We start from the raw sequence: 20529 nt of genomic DNA, 5'->3' as shown, positions 1-20529 counted from the left end.
CCATCCACCAAAACCACCATCATGACAATTTCTGTTACTTCCATTAGAGAGGAATGGTTTGACCTGCTACTGGAGTAAATAAACACAATATATTTCTTTGTACATAGATATTTTTGCAAAGTTCTTAAGTCAGCAGCTTTTATTATTGAAACCATAATCATCACATGGTGTTCAATGTGGAATACAAAATGTTTTGGTGTGGCAATCATGTACTCTTGAAATATGATAAGAGAGAGTTTTTAACTGATTTAACAGATGTTTGCAACAAAATTCCATATCCAGAAGTTTCTTCCTCTACTTCCTCTAAAATCATTACCTTTAAATACTACAAATCAGCACATCAGTAATTGTTATCAGGGGTCTGAATATCTTACAAATCTTTCACATTGATTTCAAGTAACCTATTTCACATGGATGATTAATTATACACTCAAGATGTAGAATAGTAATAGTTTAATATTTGTAGTATGCAAATTCCATTTACATATGATCAAATGCGCATAACAATTATAGAATATAAAAATTGCATCAGATAATAAATTACAGTAAGACCCTTATCAAATTTACAAAACTAATAAAAACCTTATCTAAATTGTAAAAAACTATTAAACCATGCACAATTCAATCCTAATTAAAGGCCAAATTAAAAAGGTGAGTCTTTAGTAAAATTTTAAATTTACTAAAATCAGTCTCGTTACGCACTTTATAAGGAAGACTGTTCCAAAGTTTAGGTGCTACACACATATAAGCACAATCACCTAATGTCTTCTTTGTTATGGCATTTGGTGCTTGCAGCACGAGACCCTTATTACTAGATCTTAAGTTGTATGGTCCATTCTGCTGCAACTTAACAAGATCTTGTAAATAGATTGGACCATGTCCATTAATTGCTTTGAAAGTGATCATGATAAATTTGAACTGTATTCTAAACTGAACGGGTAACCAGTGCAGTTCTCGTAGAACTGGTGTGATGTGACACATCTTTGGGATATTAAAAATAATCCTTGCTGCCGAATTTTGAAGGTGTTGGAGCTTAACAGATAATTCTCTAGCTGGTAAACCATATAAAATATTATTACAGTAATCTATCCATCTAATTACTAAGACATGTATCAATGTTTGTGATGCTTTCAAGCATCATTAGCTTACATTTTACAAATTATTTCCCCTTTTAATTTCTGGATAGACAATGAAAGGCCTTTGCCACTTTGGTAAATAAAATCATAATATACCATGTATTTTGTGATAAATTATTTACCACAACATAGGACCGTTGTTGCTGATTGTTTTTTGTTTGATTGTTTGTTTTTTTTCACATACAACATCCAAAACAATGGAGGGGATAAATTTAAATGGAAAATTTTATTAGTGGTTAAAATTAAAGAACACTGGAAGATCAAATTAACTTTATTACCCAAATTAACTTTGATTTCTTGCTTATGCCAGGCTCCTAATATTCAAAAGCATTATTATTTTTGTGTTCTTTTGTGTAACATAACTTGAAAAATAAACACAGAGAAAGGCAAACACAAAGGAATAAACTTGAAGCTAAAGCAAAGTTTAATTTGAGCCATAGCTGATTGAAATACTGAGCACTTACCCCATTTGGTAAAGTTCATGTTTTTGTCAGCCAGCTTGTCACAAGTCTTCCCCCTCTCCTCCAAAAGTCTCTATAAACAAATTTTACTATGTGGTTCTGCCATGATGATAAGTACATTACAGCTCCTCAATTTCCTTCTCTCAAAACAAAGTAACTCTGAATTTAATAATGTAATGGACTTGATAACACTCTACCAATAACTGGCTGCTACTTGTAACATTAATTTCTTGATATTTAAACCAAACTGTTTTGGAGTTTTAATATTCTGTGATCTTTACATTTTTGGCATTGCCATTTCCTCTTTGAGTTGATTGCCCACTCTTGTTCTCCCCCCTCTTGAGTGAGACGTACTTCCTCATCCAACTCATCTATAACAACAACAACAAAAGAAAGCGGTATGGTAAAATCAAGGGATGTCTCGTCAAGGCGGGGCAAAGATCACAGATATACCATAAACAATACGCTATAAATAAGAACCCTAATGCTTCATTTTGCAGTGATCACCTTCTTCTTTTTCATTTTCAGACCAGACTGGAACCTCCATAGGCGTCTTTACTTGTTTTGAGTGGGGACAAAAGAAAAAGGAATCAGCGTTGTAAACTTTTCTCCACTTATCTGTCTTTATGTGGACATTTGCCGGGTCAATTCTTGAAATGCGGTTTTTAACCGTAGCTCGATACATGTGCGTGCGCAGGTCAGATGTCCTGGGGAAGTATCGCCGGTTTGTGTCTTGTGCTGATCATCTCGAAACAAGACCTCTTTCACAAAGATTTTCAAATGCCGTCTCTTTTGATATATTTCCTTAACTCCCCCCGCAACGAGCTCGTGGATCCTCTTGATGATCTTCTCATCAAGGGGTTGAGATATTCTAGCAACCTATAGAAATAAAAAACTCGAACTGTGAAAATGCTCGCTATTTCAAGTGGGAACGCCCTAGTAATACACACGAAACGCTCGAAGTGTCTTGAATAATCAAAAACGAGACCACCCAGTTTCGTTCCAGTCAATAAGCCGGTGATTATGTAGCATGAATTTTGGACAGTGATAACGCTTATCGGATTTATTAAACCGAATTCGTTCTGTCAATACATGAGTGGAACTACCTTGTGCTCTGCAAAAAATAAAATTTCTCGCATTTTTATCTGTACTTTGCAGTCACACTTCCGCGTGTCTTGAACGAGAAATCTTCTTTTCTTGAACACGAAATCTTTGTGACCAGCCTTCTGTAAAAGACAAGTATATCAGCGTAAGATGAGTGATAGTGCATTTCTCAAGCTGTATATTTTTTGGAATGCGAAGAAACAGAAGTGTCATTGCGTGATGCCTTGAAAGATAAGGAGCCGGCATACGACAGCTTGATAGAAATAAAAAAGCGTAGAATTGCGTTTATTTTCTCTTTTGTCAGCAGCATACGTCAGTGAAAGGTTTTTATAATTGGTAAGTTCTAAACCATCCTCAATTTAGCCGAGATTGAAGTGTTATCGCGTTTGTCATAAAAGTATTCTGAGATCAATGTCATATGACCCAGTGATCGATGTGTATCTGACCTTTCGGGTTCACAAGCCATAGGTGACAGTAGTAACACCAATGTCGCGGATGAGAAAAATATGTGTATGTACAGTGCAATATTTCATTTACTTCTTCTACGTCTTTTCGTTTCCTTTTCTCTCCAGCTTTTCTATCTTTGCCGTGCTGACAATCGAACACTTTCCTTCCCAAAATTATGAAAGGTACACCATTAAAAGGAATTTTTTGTACCTTTAATGTCTCGTGGATCTTCCCAGAGTATTTTGTGACTTCTGTTCGAGTGATCTGCTGTTAAATTGTGATGGAAGATAGGATCAGTAGAGCAAGGACGAGAGTGATACAAGCAAGCACGACGTAACGCTTTCAAATATATATGGGCATACCAGTGTTTCCGAAACCTTTGTCAGCCTTAAAGCAAGAAAACTTCGTCGTCGATCCTGTTTCGAATTCCGCAATGAGTTTATACGCCTCATCAACAGAATTTACGTATCCAAAATTATCCGCATCTCTACCATCAGGCAAATTGTTCACGCTTTAAAATTCCCGCCATATTGTTTCTGTTTGTTCTTCGGGTGTTCGGCTATGTCTCCGCGCAGATTTCCGAGAATCTTGGGTTATGATTTCAAGTTGTTAAGTATTCCACCTCAGTCCCTCTCGACCGAGGTGGTTTTGGTGGATGGAATCTAATGCTGACCCTTTCAAAATGGCTTCTTCCGAAGGCGTGCCCGATGTGAACCTTCAGTATTTGGATTACTTTGTGGGTCTAGAGGGTCCAACGGAGTCAAGGTACCACGAAATATAAGTGTTTAAGGCTTCGACCGATATGCGTTGAGAAAAAATGATTCCTCCGAAAACATCGAGCTCCTTCCGATCGGTTTTTTTGAATCCTGGTTTTCTCTTCTTGAGAAAAAAAAACGCCTAAATCAAGTGGAATCGGTAAAATAACGACACCAGGAGCAAGCAACACACGTATGGAATAAGGTAAGTCATTTTTATTTAATATTTTCACCTTTAACTATCTCTATGAATAACTTGTAGAAAATCCCATACAAATCCTTATAAATCGATATACAAATTGTGTTCCTTGTGTGGTTCTCAAATAGAGCTTGGGCCACTGTGGTTTTGCTAGGTAATTTGGTTGTTTTAACTAAGTTGAAATTGTAAATTGGCCATCGTAGACTTAAAAGCTGACATTTCGAGCGTTAGCCCTTTGCCAGAGCGATCTTGTTGATCTTGATACAACAGCTGCAAGTTCAGAAGACATATCACTCATAGGACTCACATTAGCTAGTGATATGGCATATTTCAAGGATCTAAATTTTTGGATTTAGAATTCAGACTTTTTGTGTACCCTCACTTGGTGAATCGCTCACTGAGGCCAGGACATCCCACTTTGAACATGGTTTCTGGCAGAAAAATGTGTAACTGTAATTGCTTCCAATTGCTATTGCATGGCAGGGTTATGTGAAGGGTGGTCTCATGTTGGGGCAGAGCTTTTTGCTGTGGAGGCTGGTGTTAGAATTAGAGATTCTACCCCATGCACACAGGAAAAGAACAAATGGCTTCTCTCCAGTCATGTGAAAGAAATCCCCCCTTACCTATAAGTGAGATGGATTTGACCTCTGCCTGAGGGAAGCATGAATTGATGGTGGAAAAACAGGTTACTCCTATGCCTAGTAGATCTAACCCTGGGATCCAACCAACCAGGACACCCACCCCAACTCCAGAAGAGTAGAAAACTATTTTTAGAAGTATTTCTGGCTGTACAGTAAACCCAGCAGCCTTGTCCCTTGTTGCACCTTTAAATGCTTAATGAGCAGTATACTTGTAAAGAAATTGATAATGTACCCAAGCCCTTGCTCAATAGCTTTGTTTTTTTAGAGGAGTGTTTGCAGTTAGACTACGTATAGTTGTTGCAGCAGTGTCAACAAATATTGCTCGAGATTACACCTGATGATTGTCAAGCAGAAGCTTCAACCAGAAAGCAGTTACAAAATAAAGTTTGGTACCAAATGGCAGGCAGGCAGGCCGGGTCATATTACCGCTTCCAATCTAAAAACTGCTTGCAAAACAAATGTAGTTAAGCCTGCTAAGAGTCTTGTCAAGTCCATATGCTACCCTGAAGCCCATAAGTTTTCGACTGCAGCCACATGGTGGGGTTGTGAAAATGAGGGTAGGGCTCGCAAAGCTTACCAGATAGATATGAATCAATTCCACAAGTCTTTGACAATTCCTGACAGTGCTCTCACCATTGATCCAAGGTGGCCATACTTAGGAGCTTCTACTGATGGGATTATTGGCTGCAAATGCTGTGGGATGGGTGTGTGTGAATTAAAATGTCTATATGTGCACAAGGATTCCACAATCACTGAGGCTGCTGGCCAAAACAACTTTTGTTTAAAGAAAGATGAGATTGGTAAAGTTCATCTTGACAAATGTCATGCCTACTACCAAGTTCAGGCCCAGATCTTTATCTGTGGGGATGGATATTGTGATTTTGTGGTGTGAACAACAATGGGTCTCTTTGTGCAGAAATTCTTCCTGACCAAGAGTTTTGGGAAGATGCACTCTCTGTTTCCTCTGATTTCTTCAGCAAGTGCATTTTGCCTAAATTGTAGGGAAGTAATATACATGCCCAGGGTGTGAAGCTCTAACCATTCCATCTTCATCAACATCATCTGGTGATGAAGAAGAGGAAGGGCTGTGGTGCTATTGTCAATAAGATTTGGAGGACAGCACATTAATTGGCTGTGACAATGATTTGTTCAAGATAAATGGAATCATATGTCATGTTTGAAGTTGAAAGAAGAGCCTTTAGGAGACTGGATCCATCTAACTTTTATTGAAAAAATTAACTGAGCAATCATGATTGAAATGTCAAGTTGTTCAATTGTATCACAATCACCAAAATATTACTTTGGGGGTGCTCCTTTCTTTGTCAAAATGCAGACTGAACTTTATGGTTGTTTGTCATATAGGTATCTATTAATGACTAGCATCTGTGACACATACTAAACAAATGTTGCTTGTCGGTGGTGTACCTTAAAGCCGTGTTTTTGTCAACTTGAGAATTACTGAAGTTTTTTAATTACAAATTATGGCTAGCATTAACTACATCAGTTCTCTAATGCCTTCAGATGAAAAATTCTGCATAAAGTACCTGGAATCAAACTGGTTGTAAGTCCACCTCGATCAAATGGTACAATGCACTCTTAAATTAGTGACGATGATGATAACAATCTTTAATGAGGAAACTTTTTCACTAAAAAGTGGTTTACAAAAAGGACCTCGAAAATTAAAAATTAAAAATTTACAATGAATAAAAATGCTAAAAGATGCTACTAAAAACTAATGTATCTTATGTGTAATACAAAACTTAAATCAATGAATTAAAAATCTTACGCTTCAAAATATTTACATTATCAGCGGCTCGTATAGTTTTGTCCAGCGAGTTAAAATCACTTACAGCATGATAGCCAGTTCTTTGTTTGCCCCAGTTTCTTTTAACGGATGGAATTTTGAGGTTTGCTTTATTTCTTGTGTTGTAACTATGCTGTTCTTGCTGAGTGACTAATGTTAGTTCGTGATGCGTGAGACTATTAAGACATTTATATACATGTACGCATCGGCGCTGGAAGCGCCTTTTTTCTAGTGTTAACCACTTCAGTGTAGTTAACGCATCAGACGCAGAGGAATACAGTGGTCGATCTAATATTATTTTAGCCGCCTTATTTTGAAGCACTTGCAAGCTAGACATTAAAGTTACATTATGTTTGTCTCCCCAAACTAAATCAGCGTACTCGAATAAGGGCATAACAAGGCTTTTATAAAAAAGGATGCGCGCCTTAAACGGTAACAAAAAAAAACGGTGACTGCATAGAACACTATGGCAGCTTAATGTCAATAGGAGCCAGAGATTCGCCTGGTTTTGCCTTTACCAACGAAACGATACCGGCTTCCGCAAAGTATGTGCATGGTTATCCCCCAGTTTGTGTTGTTATTATCAATACTTAGAAAATACAGCATCAATCCCACAAGTATCAGTAATTAGCTGAATCTCAAACTAAACTATATGCGTATGCGCTAAGATGCGAAAATTATTAATACCAAAGAAACATACAGCCTTGAAAGCTTAAACAATAATTACTTTTCAATTGCTTGCTTGTTTATACATGTAACACAACCAAATTCAAAACAACCAAACACAACACAGAGTTGTGGCATGATAAGAAGGGAAACTAAAACTGTAAAACGATCCAACAAAACTGAAAAAATTTACTGTTCACACAAAATATATTACAATCCAAACTACAGCACAAGTCTTAAAATAGTCTACATTGGCATACCTAATTACAAGTATTGGCAGCTATTAAGAATGCATGACATCGACAAGTATGTGCGTAACACCTTCAACATACACTTCAGACAGCTATGTTACACAGATTGTTGCGCGTGGTTATCCCCCAACATGGCTGACCCCGGTGTTTTAATTTTTGCCGACGTCACGTGCAAACAAAGATTAGGCGAAAGTGTAATTATAGAAGAACTCAAAACTTCGCTCAACGTTTCACAAAGGAAAAAATTGCGTTAAAGAGTTCAGATATTAACGAATGAGAGTCACATTGATTAACGTTATTGTTAACTGCAACCACCTCTCGTTGTAACTTTCTGAGTTACTTTTTGTGAAGGATTATTAAATAAAAACTTGTTTTTAGGCCGCGTTTCAATTGTTTTGAAAACAAATTTAGTAGCACCAAATTTATTTCGAAGTCTTTTATCAAATATTCTGCCCGGCCGGCAAAATGAGATATATTTGTGAAAACCTGCAACCAGAGTTAACTCTGCTGCAACGAAGCTTGAGATGTTTTGCCAAGTGACTCGAGCGAAACGGACTCCGCCCGCTGTGAGCGGGCCCGATGGGGATAATACTGCCCGCTCTCGGAACCAATCGGATTGCAGGATTTGTTAAATACCGCCCGCTCGCGAACTGAGAAAAAAATAAGCTAAGATATTTAAAATTCAAACTGCATACTATAACACTAAAAGCTGTTTTCCGTGCATTAGACTTAAAGAATGTCATCGATCTCACGTTTAAATACCCCCAGAGACTCAGCTGTCTTTTGACAGCTTTCTTGTTATTCATTTTTCCGATTTAGGTTTTTTCAATAGCATTACGCCACATTTCAATAGAATTGAAATCTGAATAACTACGTCAAGCAGGTAATGATGACAAATAATCTTCCGCTTGATACGAATTATAGACTGGCAACAGGTACATTTAAAACAGATAAACAATCAAAATTGACAACTTCTGATGCATACTAGTACAACTTTAAGATTATAACGGATAATCTGCCAAAATAACCATGTCCAAGACGTCAAATAAACCATGTGTTTTCTTCTATAAATCTCGCCCATATTTGCCAGTAACTCTTTAAAGCTAAGTTTCGAGCTATTTTTCTTGACCGATGTCATCAGCAATTATTATTAAGACCATAAAATAAAGCTTTTAATTAAAGTTTATATAAAAAATCGACAAATTTTGGTAGCATCTTATGAAATTCAGGTAGCAACTTTTGTATTTTCGGCAATTTTTAGCATTCCAGTGAGCAAATTCCAGAATTTAACGAGCACAATCGGGAAGCTTAATATCTGTCACCGAAAACATGAAAACCGCTCAGTTGAGATCTTGTGATTTCATGTGTCAAACGCCGCGCTTGTCCCAAGTTAAGAAAAATGTCATTTTGGAGCTTAGTTTCTGCACTATAACTCTGGAGGTACGCCGACTGCAAAAGTGGATAAAAGCCATTCTTTATTAGTGGTCGTATGTTTGATCAAACACAGCCCGCTCAGTCGGCTTCGACAGAAATTAAAGGTTGTTGACTGGAAGTAGGTTGTAGAAATCAACGCTCAAACCAGCACTCTTCAGCAGAGGATTGACTAATACTTCCTTCCATTCGTTCACTTACAGGCACTTGACTACTAATGATGTTCCAATCGGCATTGGGTCGAGCGCGCAAGACTTCTTGTTTGATTGCAAAGAAGAGCTTTGATGATTGCAATTTCCCATCGCAATGGAAGACAGCACAAGACTAGTCCACTGTATCCACAAAAAAGGTAATACTCAGGATTGTGGAAATTATTGTCCAATTTCACTTCTAAATATACCAAGTAAGTTATTGGAAAGTATTGCCTGCTTTCAACTTGACTCTTTTCTGAACCAACATAAACTAGTTACTACCTTCCAATGGGGCTTCAGGAAGGGTAGGTCCTCTGAGTTGCTGCTTCTCAGCATGACAGAAAAATGGAGGCTTGCCTTAGATGAAGGAAAATCAGTTAGTGTAATCTTTATCGACTTTCAAAAGGCATTTGACTATGTGTCTCATCAAATATTTTACCTGATAAACTTCAAGCCTCTGGTCTATGTGGGGACTCACTTGACTGGATTGTTAATTACTTGAATAACCAGCACCAGTTTGTGACTTTTAATGGTACAAATTCTGAGAAAATGAGAGTAACTTCTGGCGTACCCCAAGGCTCCTTATTGGGCCCAAGACTTTTCAGCATCTTTACAAATGACCTACCTTTGTCTGTTGACTCAAAGATAGAAATGTCTGCCGATGACTCCACTGCCTACATCATTGGAAACTCTATTGACTCTATTTCAACCCAAATTCAAATTCTCTTGCATCAACTACTTACCTGGTCTAAATTAAACTCCATGTTCATCCATCCAGCCAAGTCTGAAGTCATGTTTATCTCAAAAATACCATTCATCGGCCCAATTAGACAAATCACTATAGACGATAAACCAATCAACTGGGTTTTCAGCTCATCTTGCTTAGGAGTCAAACTTGACAACAAGCTTAAATGGTCTCCTCATATTAAAATGGTGAACTCAAACTTCAATGCAAAGATTTCTAAGCTTAAACAGATGAGGACCTTCAACCGATCCACTCTGGATTCTATTTACTTCAAAGGTATTCTGCCAAGCGTAACTTATTGTATGTCTTTGTGGGGATCTTCCAACTTGTTGGCCGACCTCGAGGATTCGCACATCCGTGCTGCTAGACTGATTCACAAGATCAGCACAAATATCCCAAAACATGAAGTTCTTAGCATAGCAAAATGGACATCTATACATTACATGTATAAGAGAAGACTTGCCTGTATTGCATACCAGGCCTTTCATAACCTAGCTCCTGATAACATAAACAGTTTATTTACAAAGCACCAGACTTCATACAATTTAAGAGATAACTTAAGATTTGTTCTTAAATGTCCCAAATCCAAAGCCCTGCACAATTCTTTCACTCATCGCGCTAGTATTGTTTGGAATTGGCTACCTAGTCAGTTAAAGTCAAAGCCTAGTTACTCTTCTTTTAAAGCTAGTATTAAGAAATTCTATAAATGCATTGACCAAATTCATTTCGGCTCAAACTCCACTGCTACCAACAATATCAGTGACGAATTTAAGTACTACTGATATCTAGTTTGCCATCTTGTTGTCTTATTATTGAGATACAATGAAATATATGAAGTTCATATATTTTGAACTGCGGTATTAGATACATATCATGTACGATCCTCGCAGTAGATAGCGCTATTTAAGCAATAGCGAAAATCAGACCTGAAAAAAATCAGGCCTGTACGGGATTCGAACCACTGACCTCTGCGATACTAGTGCAGCGCTCTACCAATTGAGCTAACAAGCCAACTGGGAGCAGGCCGTTAAGTTGATTCGTAATAAACTACTGCGAGGATCGTACATCATTGTATCTAATACCGCAGTTCAAAATATATGAACTTCATATATTTCATTGTATCTCATTTATCACTTTCACGGGTTTATTACGAATCAACAACGTCTCCTAGTATGATTATTCATACTAGGAGACGTATATATTTTTAGCTGTTTATTAGTAGATAGCAGGTTCACATCAGCATTAGCTGCCATCTCCTCAATCTGCTTTACCAAATAAAGGATGTATGTATGTATGTATGTATGTATGTATGCTGTGTATGTATGTATGTATGCATGCATACATGCATACATGCATGCATGCATGTATGTATGTATGCATGCATGCATGCATGCATGCTGTGTGAGTTCGCGTACATCCTCTTCCCTAAGGAGCTGGAAGTCACTTAACGGTTGCGTGCTATCAACCAGAATAAGATCATTCAGGAATAATGCGTCACCAGCACAGTCAGTGTCAATATCACAAGCGAATTTTTCTAATTTTTCACACAAGCGCCACCAGTAATAACATGGTAATCAGGAAAGGATAATGCATTTGTTATTCAAGGAGCTTTTTGGCAGCGAATATTCGACCCTAATTCGTGCTATTCTCGGTGATGAATTCGAAGAAGGTATAGAACTCTCGTCTCGCCTTGTGCGTCACATAGTTCAGACCCAGTTCAACATACATCTTACGAATTTGTTTACGTATTGACATCATACTACAAAACATCGATCATATCTGGTCATATCTTGAAACTGAAATTCGCTCTTCGACCCCTCTAACCAAATCCCTTCCCCTCGCTCCCTTCGAATAGTGTCCCTAGCTTCCTATCCAAAGATGTGTCGATTCGTAGATATACGATAAATATTTCGAGCAATGAGGTCACAGCGTGGACCTAACTCCAAAGTCTAAATTTCACGAAAACATCACAGAATAGCTGATTGATTTAATTTTCACGTGACATTATTTCTTCCTGATTACTGTCACACGTAAAAGCCTCTGAAATTTATTTGTCAACTTGTTAAAATCGGAAATTTTAACCGTAAAAACCTCCAAAGCTTTTTCAGAGACCTTCATTCTCGGCTTCATTTTCTGGATTTAAGTTTTCCATCGCGTGAAAGCGACTAAAGAGTAGCCGCTGCGATCTTCACTCAACTTGGGTATTCCCCGACTTGCTTTCTATGGTAACTGTGGAGTACATACGTCATGATGGGCCAATAGGAAGGTGTGTTGGCAAGCACGGGTTACAGAGGACACTAGAAACGTATTTCAATTGGTCCTTCATGATAACGAGACTTATAAATTACGGGTTGAGACAATCAAGGAGGTGGTAAGTACATAATTTATGCGGGTTCGCTCATAGTGGACTGAGTTGCATCACGGACAAAGATACGCTCTGAATTTCGTGAAAAGGAGCAAGGTGCGTCGTTTCATAAGGGGGACACGACATCAGCGGTAACATGTGATTTGTGGACCAAAGTAAAGGAGGTATTTTATTGAAATGGTGAGTTTACTACGAGACGATGCATGATAAGGCTGGCCGCAGGCTAAAAACGTTACACGAGATTCACACTGCACACATCAGCTATCACTATGCCGAGGAATTTTTTGATGGCGTTAACAAGTCACAATTCTAGAGCGAAAATTGAAAAACCGATCGCGAAAATAAGTACGGGCGCATCTCTCAATACTCTTCCTTTAAATAGCAGCTTCCCGATGATCGAACTACTTCCTCCGTCGAAATCGGAAATTTGCTTCGATCAGCACATACAAGGGAATGTTTAATCAGAGTTACTAGGGGAACTGGTTATGAAAGCCGGCGAACTTCAAACAAGGAACTCTTTGTTTACTTTTTTTTGGTATGTCACGTGATTATGAAGGTGCACACACACACACACACACACACACACACACACACACACTTGATTCAAAGATGGCGGCTAGTATGTGAGGCCCACGAATGATCGTATTTTATCTCGATTTTTGGAAAATATCTCGACTTTTAGAGTTTGATTTGGCTATGAATATAGTCTTTTAACATGCCTGGTGTAAATTGTGCGGTTTTTGGATGTGGTTCTTGTAGAAGAACCAAAGGAATCGGCATTTTCAAGTTGCCCTTAGCGAAAGATGAAAATCACAAGAGATGGCGCAACGAGTGGCTTGGTGTACTCAAGAAAACAAGGGAAATGGAAAAAGATTTTAAAAGACAGATAAATGAAGACAAACTCTACACTTGCGAAAAGCATTTTTTGTCCGAAGATATTGAAATATGTAAGTATTTTTCGATAACATTTGCTATGGAACGATACGATTGCTGAGCGTAATGTGCGTAGCGTTGCCAAGCTACTAAGATATAAACAAACAGCTTTTTCTTTCGTAGAGAGTCAGGTTTAAGACTTCGACTGCCTAAATGTCAGAAGTCTTACTGAGCACCAGCGAAAACGAAAGCCATTCCTGGCACCTTACAGGTCTACTCAAGATAGAAGGTAAGTCTTGCTTGAACTATTGGTATAATCATAACTTGTTGTTTAGTGCTCAAATTGTCTATCATAAGACTCAATTTATGCTAACCTGTTGATTTGATTTTAAGAGCAAAATTACATTTTTATCACTATTATTTTTATGTAAATACTCTTGCCTACAAGTCTGTCATTCAAGTTTAAGAACACAGACTGTATTGATAAATTGCTATGCATTTGAACACAAGTAATTTTTTAATTTATATTTATAGGTTTGGCTTTTTGATGGAATTCCTGCAGTATCTTCAGAGCTGGAAGGAGAGCACTGAAAACCGAGAGGGTGAGTTTACCCAAAATGCAAGATCCAGGATGTTCCTCTCTTGGCAGACATATGAAGGCTTCCAGATTTCTGCAAGGTCTACAATCGAGTGCACCAAGTTTCTTCTTTCAGAGGGGATAGAATATGTCCTGACAGAAAGGTTCTGTCAAGATCCTGTGGAAGAATATTTTGGAAAGCAGAGGCAGTTTGGCCACAGGTGTGACAATCCAGATATCAGGACCTTTGGCTACAACAGCAACACTATTAGAATTGAAAGGTCAGTCTCCTGCCAGAGTGGGAACACTAGAGGCAGAAAGGACACAAAAAAAGCCTGGGTTAATGTGACCAATGAAAAGCTACCATGTAGAAAAAAGCAAAGAACTGATTAGCGTATTCATAGTTAGTAGAGGTGTATTCTAAGCCACTCTATTCACACTCTATTTCTAAATTTTTACTCCAATAATACAAGATATTCATGTAACAATCAATTAATGCACATAAATCAATCACCAATGTTTCATTTATTGTTTCAACATGTTTAATTTGAAAATAAATATTTACATGACATTTGTGTTGTTTTCCTTACTACATGATTTAGATACATGTTATTATCCTATAACTATCATATTGGTTAATCCAAAGTTAATAGAGGGGTCAATCATATTCATTTTCATATGACTTTTGAATGGTTTCCATTAGGTATTTAGTTTCTTTGACACGCATTACCTTTATTCAACCAGTAACAACCATTTGTTTTGTTAAATAAGAATTTGTTATCAGATTCCTGAACTCTAAATCTATTGTGCAAGGAACCTTAATACTTTTAGGTACTTGCTATAAATAAATGAAAAATAGAAATTGAAAATTAAATTTTTATACCATATGTGAACAACTCTTAGAATAAAAATGCTCTTCTTGATAAATGACAATAATATTTCAACAAATATAGTGAGAAAGCAACAAAAATTTTTGCATGTATCATATAACTGTTTTGTCTTGTGTAATAAAAATCTATTACATTACTCAGGCCTTGCTTGTTCTTGATCATGACTTCTCATGATCTCCTTTTGGAGAGCTTTAGCCTTTGTTTGCTTTGCTTTTACTTTGTGAGCTGAATGATGTCCTTAGCACATGAAAAGGAGCGTACCCTTACATACAAACTTACTATAGCATGAAGCACATTTTTGCTCACTTCAGCCTCTGGGATTAGCTCTGCATCAGAAACCATACATTGGTAGCTTGACAATACCTCACTGTCAGTTACTGAGTTGAGAGTTATGCCAGCAATATCCACTTTTTTCAAGCAGTTAACTGAAGTGAGATGCCTAAATTGATGCTCTGTTTTAAGAGAAATGTTCTGTGCATACTTGGTAATGTTCCACAAGCCACCCCTGCTTAAACTTAGGACCAGCTTCTTGTTTTTCTGACAGTACAGTTTGGGATGAAGGTGGGTTACTGTCAGAAGAAGACTTAATGCCCTTGCAGTAGGACAGGATAAAATCAGCTACCTTGGTTGCAAGCAGTGTTGCAGCATTACGAGATAGTCCTTTGAAAAACATTGGAGACTTCAATGGTACTTGAGCATAATAGTTGCCATAGAATTTCTCGGCATTCCCATTTTTTGAATAGCCTTCAAATAATGCCTTCATTACAGAGAATTCTTGAGTTCCCTCTTCAAGCACTTGATACTCGTACTGTTTTAACTCCTTCCTTAGATCTTCTGCAAAAACTTCCCTTTCATAAATGTTCTTTGATGCATTGCGTACAATCTCAGCTAGAATACTAGCAGTCAAAGTCAAACGATGCTCGTTCCGATTTGGATTGTGCTTTGCAGCTCGATGCCTTTGATATCCTCCTCTTGTTTTGTATTTTTTCCCACACTCGCTGCAAACAATCTCGGTTGATTGGACCTACCAAAAAATATTAAATCATAGTTTCAGCATATTAGAGTCTGTCTCTATGAAATATGATCAAATGTTAACATACTTGCCGTCTTCCGAAGGCATTTGCGACAATGTTCAGTTTGTTGTCAGGTTGCATTCTCTGTAAACTATTTTTAACAAAGCAAAACCCAGGCAATATTCAGGCAATTTTTAGTATCTAGGGCACTTCTACCAGAGAAACTAAATACAATTTTATAATTTTTCTAGAATATAGCTGGGAAATTGTTATCTGAAAATGTCGGGAAATTCTCTGTTCTCTAGTAGTTAGTCGCGTGAAAGTACATTTGCGTGTGGCTCCGTAAACCCCTTCAAAATAGACTAAGAGTAAGCTTCTAAATATTCTGCACTTACTTCACTTGCAGCAGTTGAAAACTGTTCCTGTAGTACTTCATCTTCATCAAAGGTGTCTAAAATTGCCTCAAAATTATCGCCAAACAAAATTAGATCCTCTCCACCATCCGCCATCTTTGAACTTGTGTTTAGTTTGTGCACCGTCGCGGTCACGTGACAGGTACTTTCAACATCAGCGACTGCTCTATAGTCTCGCTCTCTGATGCTCGCCGACTTTGATAACCAGTCCCCTCTTTAGTTTCTTTAGTTTCATATTGAAGTCTCAAATTTCGGATATTTTTCTCGAGTAAAAAACGAACGAGCGAAAGAGAGAACGCCAAATTAAAAAATAATTACTATCCGTATTTGTCACATAACGCCGTTATGTGACAAACCCAGATGCAGAAATTTATTTGCGTTGGCTGAGCGAACTTCGACTGAATGCATAATTAATGTATGGGGTTATATGGTACTCTTGCCCATTTCTGCACTTGCTAAGGACCAACCGTCATATTCAAACTATTTCAGTTGATTTCCGAAAACAAAGGCATCCAAAGGTGCCAAGGAAAGTTCTGAACAGAGAGTTTTAGCAACGATCGTTGTATATCTCGGATTCCAATATCTCACCAGTTTCGATTGTGCAAAATCGGAAATAAATCGTTCTTTTAATTCAATAATTATACATGCAGTGACTGGGACAAAATCAACCTTGACCAAGTCATCTGATTCTCAGCATGTTTCAACCAGTTTGACGATAGGACTAACAAATTGCGCTTACTTGTCGAAGTTTATCGATATTCAAACTCTCTGGAGCAATATCAATACTTGCCAAATTCGGCCCGCCGCGCGAATGCCTGCGAGCGGTTTATCCGTAAAATTCGCCCAGGCCACCCCTTGTACCGCCATATTCATGAGCGAGTACTTCACGGCACAACGCAAATGTGTCTGGGATCAGGCAAATCTTCTCACCGCATGCTCGTAAAAACTGAGCGTTTTAAAAATTTCGTTACCGTTAAGTATCAGCCTGTGTGATGTATTTCTTGTATTAATTTATATCTATTATGTATATACTGTACCAGTAATTCAGCCTCAGGCTGCAAGGGGTCAGAAATAAACTATATCACTATTACTATAATTACAATTACTTTTCAGAAAGGAGTCACGTGCTCCAAAGAAATCATTTCTCTTGCCCTTTACCAACAATTGAAAAATAGCTTTTGCCTATTCGTGAATTTGTGATTTATCCTGGTTCTAATGATCATGCCAAGCTAAGGACCTGAATATACCAAAAGGTCACGTGAGAAGAGAGAGTGTTCATCATGGCAATTCATGTTCGCGCTAATTCAGAGGTATGTTTAATTTGCAGGAGCCGATGGATCCATATTCAGGTAACCAATGTAGTCATCACGATTTAATTGACTCTTACACGTCAAGTGTACAATGCCATATATTTTTTTAGCCGGCCGTTGTTATGCATTTAAAATTAGTTACAGTGGCAGGGTGAAAACCTAAATTTTGGCCAACTACATTTAAAACCAGAGTCAGACACATTTCGATAGCATAGATGAAAAATTGAATAATATTTATGATAAAATGATAACTACGTCTGTGATCAATTTTTCTGAGGTACCACATACCACCACATTTTTTTTTTCATATTGGTTAGATCAAATCACATCCTTCTTGTATGAAGTGCCTCTTGCATTTATGGCAATTTAAAATTTATCACTTTATCTTGTACACATTTCAAAAACAAGATTGCAATGTTTACGACAAGAAAAACACAGATAGGAAAAGTCACACAAATGTTTCTAAATTGAACTTTTTTCCCACACCTCAGTTGAAAAGGCTTTCATGCTAAAAACAACCATTTGACCAAACATGAACGTGGACCTCCCTTAAACCAAACTGCCAAAAAATACTTGTAAAATGAAGAAACAAGAGGGTAGTTATCAGGAAGAACGTTAGACATAAAATGCAGACATATTAGTCAAAGGATTGTAATTCATACCATAGACAACAGAGAAAGTATTGAGGGAAGAGACAGGTAAAGCTACCATGAGGGTCCGAAAAGCTATCTGTCAGTTGAAAAAAAACAAAATTTCCTATCACCACAGTTATCAGGTATAACAAATAGCTTTAAATGTCAAAAGCTACGAAAAGGGAAATCTTTATGTCTCCTTCCCTCATTGGAAGCGTATGGAAGTATGAAATTATATCTATGTCGATATTTTGGTCGATTTCTAAGTCAAAAATTGATCTTTGTTTGCAAGAGCATTTTAAAAAATAAAAACTGGTCAGAATGTTTTTTGGTCACGGCCGATTTATTGTCTAAAAATTAAATCTTATAAAATTAATGATTTTAAATTTTCTAAGCTCTTGCAAAGGTGAGGGAACAATGAAAAGGCAAGTGGCCATAATACATAAACATATAAATGAAAAGAGAAGAAGGAAGGGAGGAGGTGGAGGAGGGTCAAATTTGCCTCGAGTGTCAGGTTTGAACACCCATTGGATGAACTCGTGGAACATGCCACGTCTTGATCGTTTCCATCAAAACTCACGAATCTTGCACAAAGAACAGTCTATTATCATCAAAGTCGCCAGATAGTCTTGTGATTATTGCTTAATCAATTCCGCATGCAACGAGCCTGTTCCTCTTAAGTTTTGACCCTTCAGTACTCCCTGCCTTTCCTCATTGACTTAGTATCTTATTTAAGTATTAACAATATAGCAAAGGTTAGGAGACATGAACTTTTTTATCTGGGGAAAAAAATTATGTGATTTTACTAGCATGGCAAGACCTCAAAGAAATATATCATTTTCAATCCACCAGCCATTTCTGGTTCCTAGAAAGAGGGTAAAAAGGAGAAGAAAAGAAAACGTAATACATTGCATATGGATGAAGTTTGTAATTATATGTGTCAATTTAAATATTTCCAGGTTACCCTGATTATCACACAGTATATTCTGCCCTTGAAGAGTTTAACCTTGCTTTCCTGAAACGTTTTTTCAAGACGCATTGTCTCGAGGTATGAGGATAATAGAATATAACTGCTTTTAGAATTTAAGAGTAGTTCTGCGAATATAGAGAATCGACGGACATTCCTAAAATATCAGGTTTTTGTGTGGTAAGTATGGAAATCTCAATTGAACAATATCGGTCAAGGATTGGCTCTCATGACAATTTCGTGAAAACAAAGGATATGTTATCACGTTTTAAGGATCATTTTGAGAGTTGGATGCTTATGTGACAGAGTCACTTAGGCTTATTTTCTACTTAAAACATGTTTGTTCCTCTGTTTATTTTATTTTCTGGAGTTTTAGCGATTTGTCAGTAATGTTAGTAATGTGTTTACTGTATTAGTAATGTGTTAATTGTATTATTTCCGTACCTGCCCTTGTCCTGTTGTGTAAGAATAAACACCGATTTCCCTTCTGTAACTCCTGTTTAATTGACAGCTCCTTGCCCAAATTTGGTTTTAAGTTATTTTTACCTTTTCCTTTATTTTACTATAAGTTACAAGCGTTTGCTCGGTAAGTTCAGTTGATTTGTTGCCTTCCTGAGAGTGCCCTTAAAGCGGATTCCGAGCTATACTAGCTTTTGTGTCACTCGTTCCCAGTTTTTTGTACCGTTGCATTTATTTGCTGTGTAATAAACTTGTAAATCTTCCCTCGGATCTCTTGTTCTTACGTCGACCGTTTTGGCCGTCTTACATTTTGGTGTCAGGAGTGGGATTCAAGTTGTTTAAGTAAAGTTTAGCAAAAAGAGAAAAAACGGGAACAAGTAACAACTAGGAATGTCAGCTGAGGTACAACTCACAGCTTTGAAGCAGAAACTTAAGGCTCTAGAGACAAAACTCAACCAGCAGACAGCAAGTGGGAGTACCAGTGCTGAATCCCCTCAGCAGATTACTGTCAAGGTCCCCAGAGAGCGCAAACTCAGAAGGTTTGCCGGTGGCCGAGAGGAGAGGATGGTGTCCTGGAGGAATGGATCAGTGATGCTAAGCGCGCTATTGCTGAGCATACCGAACCCGATGCCATCGACTTCCTCTTTTACCATCTGGAAGGAGCAGCCAAAGAGGACGTGCGTCTCCGCCCAGCAGATGACCGAGATAGCCCCACAGCCATTTTCAATGTCCTTCGCAATTGTTTTGGCGAAGGCCTGACGGGAACTCAGGCTCTGCGACGATTCTTTGAACGAAAACAACGTGACCGAGAATCAGCGAGGGAATTCTCCCATGCACTGATGGTGCTCTTGGCACACGTGGAGCGCCTGGACGAGGGAGCTGTAACCGACAAGGACAAACTACTACGGGGCCAGTTTCTCGAGAACCTTAGAGACCCCCAGCTCCGAATGGATATCAAACGTTGGGTACGGGACCATCCTACAAAGACCTTTCAGCAGATACGGGACGAGGTCCAGTGCTGGATGGATGAGGATGGTAGCTCCGAGAAACGTTCTGAGTGTGGTTAAGGAACTCGTGGCTAGCCAAAAGCTCCTTACCGAAAATCTGCAAAAGCAACAACAACTCCTGGCCGAACACATCAGCAGTCAGCAGTCAACCCTGGAAAGGCAACAGCGAAGCATTTCCCAGCTGATGTCCCA

The 20529-nt window shown here is 38.0% G+C and overlaps 3 protein-coding genes, 2 long non-coding RNA genes and 2 pseudogenes across 7 annotated transcripts in view; 5 read left to right on the top strand and 2 right to left on the bottom strand.

Moving 5' to 3' along the window:
- Positions 1-1311: 1311 nt before the first annotated feature.
- Positions 1312-3661, bottom strand: LOC148735065 (calcium-responsive transcription factor-like; annotated as a pseudogene). The gene is made up of 5 exons (XR_015998595.1): positions 3511-3661; positions 3125-3412; positions 2686-2841; positions 2105-2476; positions 1312-1968 (listed from the first exon to the last, which is right to left on the bottom strand). The product of XR_015998595.1 is annotated as a calcium-responsive transcription factor-like (transcript).
- Positions 3662-4029: 368 nt separating this feature from the next.
- LOC148735064 (uncharacterized) lies at positions 4030-6549 on the top strand. The gene is made up of 2 exons (XR_015998233.1): positions 4030-4108; positions 5389-6549. It is a non-coding gene; the product is annotated as an uncharacterized LOC148735064 (long non-coding RNA).
- A 3188-nt stretch (positions 6550-9737) lies between these two features.
- Positions 9738-10613, top strand: LOC148735063 (uncharacterized). Its single transcript, XM_088752865.1, has one exon. The coding sequence runs from the start codon at positions 9738-9740 to the stop codon at positions 10611-10613; it is 876 nt and encodes a 291-aa protein (XP_088608991.1).
- Positions 10614-12223: 1610 nt separating this feature from the next.
- Positions 12224-20529, top strand: part of LOC111340816 (sterile alpha motif domain-containing protein 9-like) — a 36821-nt gene continuing 28515 nt past the window's right edge. The window contains exons 1-3 of one of the 2 annotated variants that reach the window (XM_088753288.1): positions 12224-12376; positions 17290-17311; positions 18864-18952. In XM_088753288.1, the coding sequence (XP_088609414.1) occupies positions 12374-12376; positions 17290-17311; positions 18864-18952 (114 nt within the window). In that variant the 5' untranslated portion in view covers positions 12224-12373. The remainder of the gene's footprint in view (positions 12377-17289; positions 17312-18863; positions 18953-20529) is intronic. The other variant, XM_088753289.1, reaches the window with a different exon arrangement.
- On the top strand, positions 12445-14217 carry LOC148735062 (uncharacterized). The gene is made up of 3 exons (XR_015998707.1): positions 12445-13143; positions 13253-13358; positions 13604-14217. It is a non-coding gene; the product is annotated as an uncharacterized LOC148735062 (long non-coding RNA).
- LOC148735061 (uncharacterized) lies at positions 14153-16173 on the bottom strand. Its single transcript, XM_088753290.1, has 2 exons — positions 15945-16173; positions 14153-15560 (listed from the first exon to the last, which is right to left on the bottom strand). Exons 1-2 carry the CDS (start codon positions 16056-16058, stop codon positions 14994-14996), a joined length of 681 nt encoding a protein of 226 aa, XP_088609416.1. The 5' UTR covers positions 16059-16173; the 3' UTR covers positions 14153-14993.
- LOC148735060 (uncharacterized) lies at positions 19036-20397 on the top strand (annotated as a pseudogene).

The sequence above is a fragment of the Stylophora pistillata genome, chromosome 3, assembly GCF_964205215.1.
Source record: "Stylophora pistillata chromosome 3, jaStyPist1.2, whole genome shotgun sequence".
Classification (NCBI taxonomy): domain Eukaryota; kingdom Metazoa; phylum Cnidaria; class Anthozoa; order Scleractinia; family Pocilloporidae; genus Stylophora; species Stylophora pistillata.
This window is presented reverse-complemented; position numbering and strand designations above follow the sequence as displayed.

Coding starts and splice junctions, on each gene's coding strand:
- LOC148735063 (XM_088752865.1), top strand. CDS start 9,738: ATGTCTGCCGATGACTCCACTGCCTACATCATTGGAAACTCTATTGAC.
- LOC148735061 (XM_088753290.1), bottom strand. CDS start 16,058: ATGGCGGATGGTGGAGAGGATCTAATTTTGTTTGGCGATAATTTTGAG. Junction 15,561..15,944: donor TTTCAACTGCTGCAAGTGAA/GTAAGTGCAGAA, acceptor ATTTTTTGGTAG/GTCCAATCAACCGAGATTGT.